General features: G+C 35.9%; 1 protein-coding gene across 1 annotated transcript in view; it reads right to left on the bottom strand.

Moving 5' to 3' along the window:
- GRIN3A (glutamate ionotropic receptor NMDA type subunit 3A) overlaps positions 1–16,684 on the bottom strand; it is a 215,251-nt gene that overhangs the window by 63,219 nt on the left and 135,348 nt on the right. Inside the window, exons 4-5 of the mRNA XM_031961305.1 lie at positions 14,997–15,142; positions 3,608–3,723 (exon numbers count right to left, since the gene is read on the bottom strand). Coding sequence (XP_031817165.1) covers positions 3,608–3,723; positions 14,997–15,142 — 262 coding nt within the window. The remainder of the gene's footprint in view (positions 1–3,607; positions 3,724–14,996; positions 15,143–16,684) is intronic.

Consider the following 16,684-nt stretch of genomic DNA (forward strand, 5'->3'; position numbering starts at 1 on the left):
CCAGGTTACAAGTCAAATAATCTATTTATGCCATACTATCTACAGAATGCTGGTTCTAGGACAGGGAAGCAATTTCCAGAATATGATCTTGGTCACTTTCCTACAAATGAATTGGAAATTCTGTGTTAAGAGTGGTAGAAGTGTGTTTTGGTTCCATTGATTTTTACAAGTTAACAGTTCTGTGTTTACACCTGATTGGAAAATACCTGAAATATCTGAAATAACCTCTCAGGTAACTAGAGTTAACTTCGAATGAAAGAAAGATCCATTTAGTTTGGCAGACTTTACATGACTTGCTATTTGCAGGCAATCTGGAGAAAGGGTTCAAAAGTATTTTAATTGACTTAATGTTCAGAGTTTCAAAATATAGGTTCCCTTTTGAAGATGAAAAGAGAGGTATATGAGAGAAGACCTAAAACAAGTAGGATAAACGTGGGTGAATTACATAACTTGTTGGTCTCAGTTTACTGACCCAAAATATTGATGGTTCTTATGGGCATTGAAACAAGCCTGACTTAACAGCACATTGAGTTCTTTGATGGAATGTCATATATCATTATTGTTCATCTTCATTATCCTTGTTCCTTCTAGGACATTTATTGCTGCAATGCTTAACTGTGAGACATGTATTAATTTATCCTAACACTTCCTTTTCCAATTCCAGTGACTCTTCATTCCACTGGTACATCAGATTCAATTTCACCCAAGACTTCCCATAGTCTCTCGAACATTTAGCAGCTTTGATCCTCCCTTCTGCATACTTGCTTAAGAGCAAAATTTACTTCTGAGGAACTTTTAAACAAAACTTAGCTATTGAGATTAGTTGTTTATTCAGTCAAATAAATCATTCTTCAAATTATGGGGGAAATTTAGAAGCAAGATGATTGATGGGTTAATATCTTTACACATTCACAAAACACACATCTATCTATCCTTCTATCTTATCTATCTATCTAATGCAAATCAACATGCAACATATTGTATATTTTAATTAAGATACTTCATTCTCCTCTTTATCTTAGTGATTCCTGATAGTAATTTTTAGCATTCTGTAACCTTTATTAATTTTTTAGATGTTTTAGACTACTAGTTGTCTATTTGGTTAGTTGCATAAATTACTATGAATCTAATGAAATTTTATTAATGAACTTTAGTTAATTAAAATAATAAATTAAATAATTATTTGTTGAGTGTGTACTAATTTCTATATTAGTCATTGTGGGAAACATAAAAGTATCAGATGGTATGGCCTTTTCTTTCAAGGAGTTTACAAGTTGTTTATATTATATATAGTACTTTAAAACTTCTCAATGAAAATTCCACTGGCTATTGAAATATAATATTTTAAGCCAAGGTAACTTTTTTCATGAGAATAGTAAATCAAAGTATTGTAAAAATGGGTAATGGAAGCCTCTGTATAGTTTTTTACTTTACTCCATGCAATTGGAAAGAGGTTTCAAATTGACAGTTGTTTTTTTTTCTTTATATTTCTTCATTTCAATCCAGGAACTAGCTAAGTGAGCACTGGCAAGAAGTGGTTCAATTCTGAATTCCCCAGACCAGTGAAATGAAGGACTTTATACCTTCACAGATAGATAAGATGCTAAGTGGACCCATGTCAGATGTGAAAAACATACTTTGTTACTTTTTTGTGATCAACTCTTATCTTTTTGTGTAATTAACAACAAGAACTTTAGAGAGAGAGTATCTATTCTGAACTTTACTCATTAAGTTTTCATAAGAAGCCAACAATGAAAATAATAGTCTATTCTAACCTGCAGTCTTCTTGCTCATTCTTATAGAGAGTTGCAAGACCTTCCCATAAGGAGTCACAGCATTCCACCATTGGAATGAACCATAGTGCATTTATTCCCTCTAAAAACAACATGGTGCCTAGAGATGATGTCAACTGCTAGACACAAAGTTTCCAGAGCACAGATGGGAATGTAAGCAGAAAACTGGTAGGGAGTTAATTAAAGCTACAATGGCATCTGGTACTGAGCTAAAGCAGGGTGGAACAATCTATATCACCCTTGCCTTCTTAGAAATTAGGGTCACCTCCTTGAGCAAAAGAGACAGCTCGGTCAGATATAAGGCAGGTCATCATGCTCAACATGACTCATTCTTGCTGCTGATGGCAGAGGGACCACAATTACCTGGAGTAGAGAAAAAAAATTGAAGTTTTTCCTTGTTCCCAGAGGCTCTACACATCAGGAATTTGTTGAGCCACACCAAAAAGAAAATTGGTTGTCCAGGTAATCTACCTTAAGTAACTGACTTAGGTTCTGCTTTAAACTGCTAAATCACTAGACCCATCAACTTTCTCTGCCTCTTTCAGTTGTTGGGTACTATGTTTGGTTTGGAGAAGTTCTGGATTCATGGAAGGGTCATTTTGCCTTTGGAAATAGGAAAGAGATTGATTGCTCTTGGAGGAAGGCAAAGTGGAACAGCTTCCACTCTTGCCATCGATCACACACACACGCAAAGCCTGCGGCCAGCAAGCTGTTAGTATGTTCAGGGGAGGGAGACACTGAAACAAGCAAATTGGAGCCTGAATTGTCTTGATCTCAGGAAGCACAGTGGCTGGACACATTGTTCTAATTACACATTGACTGGTGGAGGGATCTCCCATTTAATATGCTGGGTGAAATTAAGGATTTCAGGCAGTAGTCTATTCAGTTCCGTTGTATTGCATTGAGGTAAATGAGAATGACTAATTTGTAAACTCCTTGAAACTCCTACTTCATCTAGCCTAGCCTTTAGCACAGAGTCATAAATGTTTGTTGAATTGTTGGATATATAGCTGTCTTTCTTTTAATGCTGCTGGCATAGAATGTAAATCCTGATAGATTATAAACTCTTTGAGGACAAGGACTATGTCCAGGCAAGGAAGGAGGAGGTAAACAGAACAAAACCAGCAGCAAAAAATATTTATCAATAGTCAGGAGGTAATACAACACTCCCAAGGGTTAAGGGGCACTGAAAGAGAGAACTGACTATGCAGTAATCTCAGAATTAATTTCAAAATGGGTGATTCATTTCATTTGTTAGCAAAGTACAAGTAGAAAAATCACCAGGATGAAAGTATGAAGACTTGGTTTATAGTCCAAACACTAGCACTTATTTCTGGATGACCTTGGGCAACACCTTTAAGTTTATTAATCCTCTGTTTTCCCCTCTAAAAAATGAAAGATGATATTGAAGGTCCCATCTAGCTCTTAAAATCTATTTTTTTTTACAAACTTATTTACAAACTTAGAATGATCACAAGATCTGACCCCTGAAGAAATCAAATCAACAGGGAATAAAGTTATATCTAATACCTGTTAATTATTTCATCTTTCCCCACTTCCAATTTTCTCCCTAGGCCTAGAGGGTAAGCTCAGCCTTTGAAGTGCTTTGCTTTTGGTTGACGGAGTGAGTAAATGGTGCCCCAAAACTATGCCCTGCTCTAACAGCTTCTGAGATCAATGGTTGAGGTAAATAAAATGAAAACAAGGAAAGATGGATATCTCTTTGCATCAGAGCTGATGTCTGCATTGGTGACTTGCAAAGTTGGCAAGCCCAACATGTACTCAATAAGAGCAAAATAACAACTGATTTATACCTTCAATGGCAAATGGTTTCCCCACTGTGAGCAGTTTGCAGTCAGCGTCAATGGACACTTCATAGTCAAGGAGTGCTTTGTCCATGATGAAGGCGTCCAGCTTCTCTGGATCATTCCTAGGGTTAAGACCAAAAGAAGACACCCCCCCACCCCATGAGTCATTAATAATGAGGGAACTACATACAGATCAGAGAGGGGTAGAGGAAGTTTGGGTGAATCAGGCTAGCTAGTGCTGAAGTTAACTCTCTTTGCATCTCAACACACTAAAGAATATAAACCAAGGACAGTAAATTCAGTGGGGATGAGATTTGAATTCCCCTTGTTCCAGGCTGGCATAAGGTACTTCTTTCCATAGACTCAGGCAAAGAGAAGGTTAGAACTGCTTTGACCTTCTCTAATATGGTTCCTGATGGGACTCAGATCTGGTAGTTTACGAAGGAAGTCCTCATAAATCCATATGATTGAAATGGCGATCCTTATCCGGCATCAGCTTTATTGGAGACTTTGTAGGTCAGGTTGCCACTCTCTGGGAGGGTTAATGAGCAAGAAAGGATAAATAAAATCATAGATCCTCTAGGGGAGATGGCTGCAAATGATTCATTACAATGGGTATTACAGTATAGCAGGTAGAATACTGGAAAGGGAGTTAGAACTGGATTTGAGTACTAACCCTTTCCTTTATGGACTGGGTGACTATGGCAAACAACTTCAGTATTTTCATCTGTGCAAGGAGGAAATAATAGCTTTACTGTATCAAATTCTAGCCATTATTAGTCACAGATTTTGTTGTGAGGATCAGGTAATATAAGTAAAGCATATTATAATTGCAAAGCACTATATAAATGTGTCATTGTTATTAATGATGTTTTTAGGCCAGTAAGATCGACTGAGTCAATTCAACAAACACTAAATGTACATCTTCTATATGTAGGATAGATAGATGAAAAAGGGCATTTCATGTGCTCAAGTTGCTTATAATCTACTGGGGTGGTATTATATGTACACATAAATGTAATGTAAAGTAGACTGTTATGGGGACAAGGGAGAGATACAGACAGATCTCTAGAAATATTTAAAGGGGCAAAATACCACGGAAGAATTTATGGAAGATAGAGAAAGAATTCAACAGGCAGAGGTGAGGAAAGGATACATTTTCAGCCATGGAGAATAGCCCATTTGAATGTATATAAGTGAGAGATGACAGAAAAAGAATGGGAATGCAATATAGAGTACATGATGAGGAATAAGGTAAAATAAGAATAGAGGACTAGATCTAGAAAGACCTTGGGTACCAGGATAAGGAGTTTGAATTTTATGCTATAGAACAGAGGTGTCAAACATGTCTGCAATAGCTCTGAGTATGATCAACAAGATTAAATATTTAACAAAATGTGTACATTTTATATATGTATACATATATACATTAAGTCAATATGTGGCCAGTGGCAATCTTTATGTATACATTAATAGAGTAGTTTCTATTTCTATTTGAGGGGATGATGATGGTAATTGTAAATGCAGGTAGTATTTAGTGGCTAAATGAAGCACTAGAATAATTGTTTACTTCCAATACACAAGAAAGGTTGGATAATGATAATAATAATGATGGCGATGATAATGATAGTGATAACTAACATTTGTATGGCATTTTAACTTTTTTAAATAGTCTTTTACAACATATCTTCAAATATATATTTTTTTTTGGGTAAAGGAGGAAATTGACACATAGAGAGATTAAGTGACTTGCTCAGCCAGCAGATGGAAGGATTCAAAGTTGGGAATCCTTAGCCTAGGACCAGTACTCTTTAAACAATTCACTTCAGCAAGCCTTTATTAAATGCCCACTATGTGCAAAGCACATCCTGGGGATAAAAAACCAAAAATGAAAAGCAGTTCTTGCCTTCTCTCAGAGGACTTTACATTCCTCTGAGGGAGAAAAATATAAAGAAATAAGAAAATATAAAACAATTTGACTCCAGAGAACATAAGTAACTAGGAAGATCAAGAAAGGTTTTCCATTGGAAGTAACACATGTGCTGACCCTTGAAGGAAGTCAAGACTTTTTTTTTTGAATTTTTAAGATTTTTAAGAGGAGGATGTGAGGATAGAGTGTATTTTAGGTATGGATACAAGCTGTATAAAGACATGGCAATGGGAGATGGAATTCTGAGTTTGGAAAACAACAACAATTCAGTTAGAAAGCATTTCACATAAAGAAGAGTAATGTAAAACAAGACTGGAAAGGTTTATTGGACTCACTCTGTGAAGGGCTATAAATGGCAGATAGAAGAAGTAGTTATATTTTATGCTAGCTGCAGTAGGGACCATTGAAGTTTTTTGAACAGGTGAATGACATGGTCAGATTTGTGCTTTAGGGATATCATTTGGGTTTGTGTAGAGATTGAACCAGGAAAAAGAAAGGAAAACAATTATGAAGGTATTACATTAGTCTAGGAAAGATGTGATATCAGATGGTGTAAACTTGTGGAAAGGGAAAGAGAAAAGAAAAGGAAGAGAAGAGGAAAAGTGAAGGAAGGAAAAGAAATGGAAAGGGGAAGGGAAAGGAAGAGAAGGAGGGAACAGAAAAGTGGAGGAAAGAGAAGTGGACAGGGAGGAAAAAATCTTCATTGACATACAAACAGTCTCAAAGAAAACACCACCACACTCACTTTCCTGTGATCCCTCTTGATGGTCAAAATATACCTGTTGGAACTGGTCATAGTGGTCTTAGGGAAGGGCATTTTCAAGACCTTCCTGGAGGGGATGGGAAGAAGCAGCCCTACTGACCTTCAAGCATGTGATTATTCATGAAACATAAAGCATGCATGAATTTATTTCAACATGGCAGCTTTTCCCAACAATCTACTATGAAAAAAACTTTATTCAGTGGACAAGGCATTTCTTCAGTGTTCCTAACCTCTCCTTTCTTTCTATTTTCCATCATTGGTCCCTTCTATTCTTTATACTTAAAGGGTATTCTTTAAGTATAAAGTATACTCAAGCTTCCTCTTTCAATCCTATATGAATTTAGGGAAGAATTTGATAAATTCCAAATATGTTACATCTCCTAAGAAGAATTTGTGTCTTTTGTATTTAGCTCGAATCAAGAGAATGACTTAAGTATATTAAATTGCAGACATTACCAAGAGCTTTTTTTTTGGTGAGATATCAAGAGAAACTTCCTGGTTTTGAAGTCATACCACAGAGTTGCCTGCTTATTCTGCTCTGATAGTCTGTCTTGTACAGGAAAGACTTTCTTCAGACCACAAGCAAGGAAGGAGACAATATAAATATCTGTATAGTATTGAAGTAACATGGTATAATCAGAACAACATTAGATTTTGAGTCAGAAGACTTGGTTTCAAATTCTACTTCTCTTAGTTACTATTTGTGTGCTCTGGGCATTTAACCTGTGGAGGCCTCTGTTCCCTCATCTATAAAATAAGGGGGTTGAACTAGATGCCCTTGAAAGTCCCATTCAACCTAAATCTATGATGCTATAATCCTATCCACTTTTCTACTTGGCTATTTGAAAAATCAAGAATCTTTGAAGGTAAGGGAAAGGTCTCCAGAGTACAACTCACTTTGACTCCAATTCAGATAGAAGCCAGAGTTTATTGCAGCTTGGAGCGGAAATGATGCTTTTAAAAATAGGTATTTCCAGCTGCAGCTCATCTCCTGTGGGGTTATTGCTTTGAAACATAATAGAATCCTTGCAATAGAGTGAAGTTTTAGCAGAACAACTTTACTCAAACCAGAGGGTACTTGGAGCCTGAAAAGCACGCTTCACATCACAAAACACAGAACTAATTTGGACTTGCACTCTAGAAAACTAGTTATCATCACTCACTAATAAATTTGGGTTAAATATTTTTAAAATTTAGTGATTTGATTGCAGTTTTGGGAACTGGTAAATCAAGAGCTTACCATTTTCCTTAAACTTACAGATCCATAGGCTTTATTTAACCCTTTCTATAAAATGGCAAGAATTCTAAAATTCTCTCCCCCTCCACTTGACAAGGAATGGTAAGAAATAATTAATGGACTCCCCTCCTCTTTTGTGGGTTGACAGAATATTCCTGCATAATCCAAGGCTAAAGGTTCAGACAGTGAAAAAGGCAGTGGACTGGTAGATAAGAACTGGATTTTGTCAATGACTTGGTATTTCCTCTTGTATAAAATAAGGAGCTTGATCTTGATGATATTTAAGATGCCTTCTAGGAATGAACTTTCATGGTTCTTGCACCAGCCTGTTTGGTCCACGGAATTGCTAATTATTAATGCTTTGAAGACCATTAAAGAACCCTCTATTACATGGGTTAAATTGAAAGATTTTTTTCCCTTTTTTTTTTTTCTTCAGGCATCTCCCTTGCTCGCTTGTGATAGCATCCTGTTCTCTGACCTTAGATATTGTTTCTTTGGGTGTTTCTTTGGGTTCTATCTTTAAGAATCCCATTTAAGCAATGCAAGTACCTCAGGAAAAAGGTAACACAACCATTATTAGCCATAAAGACTCTAGAAGAGTTAAGTTTATGGGAAAGAAAACCAAACTAAACCAAAACAACCCCTGTAATCTTAGAAAATGGAAATCCAGACTCTTAAGGAGTTGGAAGCAGGACAGGCAAGTTTTGAAGGGAGAAAGAATAGAGAGGAAGTATATAACCTAGAATATGGAATGCTTCTTATGGAGGTGAGACTACACTGTGATACTTTCATGGTCCTCTCAGGGAAATACTGAAATACCAATGAGGTAAGAGTGTAATAGGAGACACCTGAAATCTGAATAGCAGAGAGAAGAAAAGATAGTGACAAAGATGGAAAATAGCTAGAAGAGTTACATTTATACGTTTATGGAGAATGGTTATAATCTAGCAGGCAACAGTTCAGGTAAACTTCTGTTTACAATAAATATTTTAGTACCAATCAGCTACTTATAGATCAAATATATTGAGAAATTAAGAGTAATAAAAAATTAGGGAAAAGCAATACTAAGATTGGCAAGTCTTGATAAAACCTCACTTCTGAGCTAGTAACACAATTAACTGTATGACAATTAGACAGTTTTCAGAGGTGGTTTGTCACTTAACTAATAAAAGCAAGCAGCAGAGAATTGAGAATCTCAGTTTTAATAGGAAAGTCAAGGAGGAATTTGCAAATGATTTGAAAAAAGAGTGTACAATGGATTTCTTCCAGTGTCAGGTAGTTTCCTTCCATAAAATTTAGGCTGCCCTCACTACTAGAGAAGAAAGTGAAAGATCTAGAGGAATAACTTTCTATTCTAGACCTTGGAAGAATGAAATATTCTTCTTAAGAATGACAGAAGTGATTCAGCAGGAAAACAAAGATGAAAAAGACTCCAAGCAAACAGAGGGGACCTATGGCAGGTGGTTGATGGATGAAACAATGACACTCAGTAGGAAGGAAATGAGAACTACCAAACTTGTGAAGAATGTGATAGATTCAAGGCTTTTCTCTTAGGGTAGGGATCCTTGACTTGGGGTTTGTGAACATGTGTTTGAAAAACATTATTTTGATAACTGTGCTTCAAACTAACTGTTTCCTCTCTAATTCCATGTATTTTATTTTATGCTTTTTAAAACATTATTTTGAGAAAGGAGCATAGACTTTGCCAGACCGCCAAATGAGAGACAAGAAAGAGCATTAAGAACACTTGCCTTAGGGCATAGAAACAGACTTTTTGATAGTTTCTTGTACTCTGAAGAATGATTGTATAGAATGGTCAGGAATGAAAAAGGCAACTAATGATGATTTATAAGGACTCATTGAGGGGTACAAGTGACATATGCCAACTTTACATGGAAAATAAGGAGACAGGTTTTTTTTTTCCTTTGGGGTACATGTGGGATAAAATGGAGATGTGTCAAAACTGACAAATTAATGCCCTCTATTGTTGATTCATGTGGTAAAAGTGCTATTTGCAGAATGAACCTAGGGAACACTTCTAGTGTTTGTGAAATAGAAAACCTCAGGGGTACTTGTGGTAGTGTTATCACTGCTTTTAATTGAAAGTAGCAGTGTTAGAAAAGAAATACAAATTTAGGGAGTGAATAGGTAGTTAAGATTGTTTCCAAGAATGTGATTTAGATTTCTAGATACCAAATTAAGATATACAAATTTATGTCTATCAGTCTATTTATCTCTTTATCATTATGGCTTCTTAGCCAGAGGAGTTCATGTAAAAAATGGGTAAACATATATAGATATATATTTGTTTAGAGACATGAGTTTGGTTGAGAGTACATGGAGGCACCCACAAACATCTAATAAGTAGATTACTTCAGAAATAAAGGTATAACAAAGGAAGGAGAATATTAGTGGACACATCTAATAACTTCCAGGAGACATTATCCAATTAGAATGCAGACAACAAAAGCCATGGCTTGAGATTTCTATGTACAAATGCACAATGCATTAGTAATAAATCCTGTGAACTAGAGATCTTACCATAAAGAAGTGAATTAAATATCATAGGTATGGCTGAGAATTTATGTGATATTACTCATAATCAGACCATGGCTATGCAAATATATACTTTATTTAAAAAGAAGAAAATAGAATGTTAAGATATCTTGATAACAATAATTCAGGAATCAGAAGATGAAGATATGATATGGAACATTAGAATTAAGACATTTTTAGTTATGATTAATGTCAAAGCTAATTTCAGATTTACAAATGACACAATGACAGATTTGCAATCAGATTTGCAAATGGCACAAAGTTGAGAGATAGTTATAATTTTAGATAATAATACTGGGATCTCAAAAACTAGACAACCTAAAGTGACTGAGAAAATTTAGTAGAATTACTAATAGGAGGGAATATAAAGCCTTGTAAGTAACTCGAGTAATCAATTGCCCAAATAATAGATGGGAAACTTATGAATAGAGAGCAGGTTTTATTAAAAAACAAAAACAAAAAACAAAAAAAAAACTACCTGGGGCTTTAGGGGAATATAACCCCAATGTAAGTCAATATTGTGACATATAAAACTCCCCCCAAAAGAACTCTGTTATTAGAGTAATTAATAGAGGTATAGTTTCCTGGATGAGAGAACTGACAATCCTACTGTTTAGGAAGTAAACTAGTAAGGAGGATGAGTAGGATGGTCAGATCAATAGAGATCATGACATACAAGAATAAATTGAAGACCCTGAGTATATTTAGCTGCGAAAAGAGAAGACTTGTGGGGGGAATATGTTATTTATCTTCAAGTGTTTGAAATGCTGTTACATGGAAGAATAATTAAACATGTTTTGCTTAGGGGTTTGTTTAGCCACAAAGGACAGAACAAGAAGCAGTGGTGCCATCTGGAGAGGCAGATTTTGGCTCAATAGAATGAAAAACTTCTTCATAATTCAAACTATCTACCAGTGAAAAATGTTGTTTCAAGAAGTAGTCAATTTCCCATTGTTGGAGATCTTTGAGCAGTGGTTAGGTTAGTAATTCATGAGAATTATTGGAATTGAATATTGAAATATTGATTTGAAAAATTAAGAATATTGGAAAGATGATACTTGTTGTAGTATATGACTTCTGGGGTTTTTTTCCCCTCCACTCAGAGATTCAGTGATTCTTTGAAGCAAAGGATAGTATGAAGGCATTGATGATGGCACTGGGAGCTGAGGATTTATAGGAATTATATTAAATATAACAAAAGAAGACCTAGATAGAATTTTGAATCCATTGAAAATTAACTTCCTCCACTTTTTGCATGCTTCCAACCCTACATATACAATTTTAGGATGGGAAGTAAGGATACCTGATTACTATACTGAATAAGGAGGAACGATCTAGCTCTGTACATAGGTGCCATAGCTTTGTGTATAGATGTGTAGCAAATCATTATAGGTAAGAGGTCATCCTATGTTTATCCAGTGGGTGTATTCTACCTTTGTGTGTGTATGTGTGTGTCCTAACTTAGTGGTGATAAATCCTGAGATCAGGGGATAGTCATCCTAATTCTCATCTTGAGCTTACAGATCCCTGAGATTTTTTTTAGATGAACCTCTTACCTAGCTACAACACATCCATTTTGTGCTATTTTGTAAGCTATTTTTTGAACCCAAATGTGACATTCTGTATTTATTTCTCTTGGGCTTTTTCTTTTTTAGATTGGTATTCTACTCTGATGAGATCTTCTAAGATCTTTATTCTATCACTGTAGCTTCCAATTTGCAGTCCTTTGCAGATTTGATAAGTATGCCATTCATGAATCCAATTATTAATAAAAAATATTAAACAGAAAAGGGCTAACAAATTCTTAGAGGACACTGCAGTGAGTTGACATCAATTCATTAATAATTACTCTGTGGATCTGGTCATTCAACCATTCTCATTTGAGAGCACCCAAGTATACCGCCAAAGCTTTCCACCTTGTCCCCAAGAATATTCCTCCTGTGTCGGTGAGTAGGTGTCTTTTTGTGTGCATAAGTGGGTGGTCTACCTCTCTGTGTGTATAAAAATCCTAGCTCTGTATTGAGTGTATCCTGACACTTTGCATGGATTTTCTCTTACTTGAAGTATGTGTGTGCTTGGGGGAGTCTGTTTGCAAGGGTCCTACCTGTGTGAGCATCCTAGTTCTGTATGGGGGACTTCATATTTACAAAGAGGTCTGGCTTGGGGAAGAATAGATGCTAGGCAGGATGGAAGTGAGGGGTCTGATCCTGTAGTAGAGCATCCTATCTCGTTGTGCATGGGCTGTTGGAATGTAGATAATGAAGCTTAGCTAATTTCTCAGCTGCTGCACAGCTGGGAACACAGCTGTGACTGGTATCTTGACCATTATCCCTCTGCCAGGGCAGGAGTTTTAGTTGGAGGAGAGAATCTAGAAGATGGGCAGAAGAAAACCTGTTTGAATTTTTATACACAGGAGAGAATTTTGATATTGACCTCCTAAGTGTGAAGATGATCAATGAATCTAACTTTTTTATAGTCTTGCTTAACTAAAATCTCCAATTAAGTAAGTACTGAAGCTATCCTTCAGTAACATTCTCCTTCAGTGTGTCAGTGTGCCGTGGAAGTGATCCCAAATTAATGAACATACCAGCCAAATACAAGCTCTGCAAGTTTTTGTCAAGCTAGAAAAGTTTTGAATACAGGCCTGCTGATGGATGAGCGCCTGACAATTGGCTTCCTTAAATATGGAGATGCACATCACATGATGGATATTTTTTTGGCTGCAACAATTCATGAAACCATCTGCTAGGATATGGATGGCTGTTATCTGAGTTAGGGAAATGAGTATGCACAATGATAAAATTGTGGACTTTTTGAATAAGTGAAACATCTGTAAGGAAGTACAAAGCCTAGAAAGATTATGACTGGCTACATTTGTATGTGAAAGGCAAGAATTTAAGACATAAAAGTTGTCATATAGGGTGATTATCTGGTAGCAGCCTATTCATTCTTTTTATTTTTGCCTTTTCCTATCTGTTCATTTACATGGGAAGCCCAGAAGATCTTGGGGGCTCTAGGGAACCATGGTGCCTCAGACTCACACAGCTCTTTGAATTTCATTGCAAAGCAGTGTTTAAAATGATTTGAGGCAGAAAGCACACTGACATTTAAGCAACTTATGATACTTAAAAGGATTTTCTAACCTGAAATCAGAATTTTGTGATCACATGGATATGATTAGTAGGAAAAAGGGAATTCAAAAGACAGACTTGTCCATGTTGACTAAACTGTGTTCCACCATAGCTTAACCTCTGAGGCTAAGGCTGTGGGAGTTGGCAATTTTTTTTTTTCTGCTTTAATTAGATGGAAAGCTGTGTTTTGCCTTTTTCTGACTATTAGGTGTTTGAGAATTCTATCTCTGAAAAAGAGTTGTGGCTTAGTCTCTATGATCTAAGTTAAAAAATAGTTGACAAAGCCTACTCTTCTTATGACAAAGAAATAGGATCTGAGTTGAGGATTCTACTTGAAGCCCAGTAGGTAATGATTATAAAAACAGTCCAGGATAGACTATTATATGAGTAATAGCAGAGATGAGAGATGATACCCGGTAGAACAATGAAATGTTATTATCTAAAGACCTTAGCAGGCTTGCCACACATGTATGCAGGCCATACCTATATTTTCTGGGCCTTTTTGTATATGGGCCCATGCATTCTCCATGTTTGTTAGCTTTAATTTCCTCCCCCTCCACATGTGATCCTATGAATGTCCTTTCTTCTCACTGATGACCTGTATATTTATGGGAGATTGCCCAAAATTGTGTGAGGATCTTTTATTGCTACTTTTCTAAGTTATTTCATCAAATAACTGAATAGTAAAAATAAATACCATGAAAAAGATACTATAGTTTTCAGTGAATGTAGGCCAACAGGGAACTTAGAATCTGATTACATTTGTGAAAAAGTGTTCTTCAGCTATTATACATCTTATATGATATAGCAGTTGCTTGAAAACGGAAGTTTTTTTCCATTAGATCTGATTCCTAGTACATTGGCTTAAAGTAAGAAGTATTTTACAAGGGCTTGAAAAATTCTTCTGTTGTTCACTAAGGAAACTGAGGAAAGAGCTATAATATATCATAGAGCATGGAATAATTATATAATTTCAATTTAGCATTTTATCTCATTAACTCCAGAAACAAGAAGTTTGATGGATTTTCCCAGTTAATCAAATGCAAGTAAATGTGTATCATTGTCTCAGTCCCAGCAAGGAAGGAAATGCACTAATCATTCTGGCTACTTGCTTATCACTTATTGTATTAAATCTTTTTTTTTTTTTTTTTTTTTTCTAATGTCATCTAGGCACAATTCACTCCCTTCTTAGCAGAAAAACCAAACCAGGTCATCCTTGGAGACTTTTTCTCCTTTTTCAAGATGCATGAAGGACAGCAAATGAATTATGTTGCTGTGGCCTGCTTTCCTCTGGTGGTTTCATATCAGGAAGATATTAGGTGGAAGAAGGTATAAACACCTTTACTATGTATCTTATTTTGTCTTAGCAACAGCAGGCTTGCCTGGGGTTGATGATTTATCATGCAGTATTTCCTAGGGATATATTAGCCCCTTCCTGCATTTCCTTGTTTTGATCATTGTGTTGCTCTGGCTTTCCCAAGTGGTATCAGATCAACTTTTATATTTTCCATCATCTGCTACTTTAAACAATACCATTGGCTTTTGTGCAGATAGCTCTAGCCTGAGATTAAGCAATCACCCACCAATCTAGGTTATGGAAGTGCTTCTTCTCCCCACTGACAAATATGTGAGATACCAATGAGCACAGAATACATACCCAAAGCAGCTGATTTAAAAGGCAGCATCACATTTATAGATAGTGTGCAAAGTTTGTGTCAGTAGCTAAATGGCCTTTCCCTCAGTGATCCCATTTAGGGCCTAGGCAAGCTGACACTCACTTCAAATACTCCACTCCATCTGGGGTGGCAGGTACATTGTACCTTCTCATATATTCATACATCTCCGGGAAGCTTTGTTTCACATAATCTTCAGCACTGCTCTCCCGAACTGTTCCAAATCGAAAGCCTTGAGAGGGATGATGAAGCTAAGAGAAAGAAAAACAAAGAAAAAGCAAGGCTGTACTCTCATTCTTGTAATTAGTTTCCAATATCCTCCTAATGCTTCACTTTTTGTAATTTAAAGAAAATATAAAAGTACAGTTACCTATAAAACCACATACATAACGTGCAGTCATCTTAGCACTCACCTCAGGCATCTTTCTTCTAAAGCATGACAACAAATGGAAAATTCAATGTAATCTCCCAGAACATTGGGAAAATCTGTCAATCAGCATTTAAATAGGGGAATAGTAACCTTTGGTTGCCGTCTTGAGTTGTATGGACAAGAGGTAACGTTATCATATAATAACTGTAACAAGAATGATTTTTCTGTGTGACTTATAGAATCAGTCTGTTTATTTGACAGGTACTATTTATATGTAGTATCAAACCTAAATCATTCTCTTAAATCTCTGCAGGCTGTATTTCTCTTTGAGTAGAAAAAACAATACAAATTTTCAAATAAATGTTCCAATCTGTTATTACAAGGCACTTTCCCAAAGCTATTGGTTTATAAATTAAAGCTGTGAAGAAACCTAATTTATATTTGTGGTATTTGATTGTTCCACTGGATCTAAAGTAAATGTTTGGTTTTGTGGCAAAAGGAGCTGTTTCCTTTAAGAAGTCAGGACATAAAATGCTGAGTTATTTACTCAGAGATGTACTTAAAGAGGATTAAGATCAAACTGTTGTGTTGGAGAGAGGTGGCCTGACACCAGATAACATGTACCTGAATTATAAAAGCAGATCAGAATACTGGAGGAGGTAAACAGACAACAAGAATGACAGAGTGAGGGCTGGGGAATGCAGTAAGAAGCTATAGCTTCTCTGGAAAACAGGAAAGAGAAATTAGGCCTATTGAGTCCAGTAAATAGTAAGGACAAACTAGTGTGGAATTTGATATTGGATTTTAACTACTTCACATCTGTTGAGATTAAAAGCAGACCTATGGAGTCAGATCGACAATAACTACAACAACAAAAAAACAACTAGAAACTGAGCATTTTTCACCTTGAATAAAAAATTTATAGTTTTTGCTTGGTCTTTTTTTTGTCTTTATATATTTATTTTACATGGTATTTCACATTTTATATTAATATTTTAATTTAAGGACTTACTGTTCAAAATGCATTTACTTTAAATTGGATATATAGAGAATATGACATTTTTTTACCCTAAAATTTTCCCAAGTCTGAAGAAACTGCTAAGTTACCAGTATTGTCCCAGTAAAACATGATTAATGTTCGTGGCAACTACCAGAGGCAAAATACCATTGTATCCCCCACAGGTGTGCTGGTCAGCAGTCTGCTTGCTTCATTCAGCTTGCTCTGTGCTGACACAGGCCAGAGCTACTACATTCTCCCCTAATACTCCTGATTTAGCAATAATGTGAACTCATGGATTCTAATAAGTCCTAGAAGGAGCTAGACAACCTTAGACTATCCCTGGAACTCTTGAGCCACAATGGAAACATTGCAATAATACTCATATAGCCAGTAAATTTAGAAGAGGCTTTTAAAAATACTTGT

The sequence above is a fragment of the Sarcophilus harrisii genome, chromosome 1 (assembly GCF_902635505.1).
Source record: "Sarcophilus harrisii chromosome 1, mSarHar1.11, whole genome shotgun sequence".
NCBI lineage: Eukaryota > Metazoa > Chordata > Mammalia > Dasyuromorphia > Dasyuridae > Sarcophilus > Sarcophilus harrisii.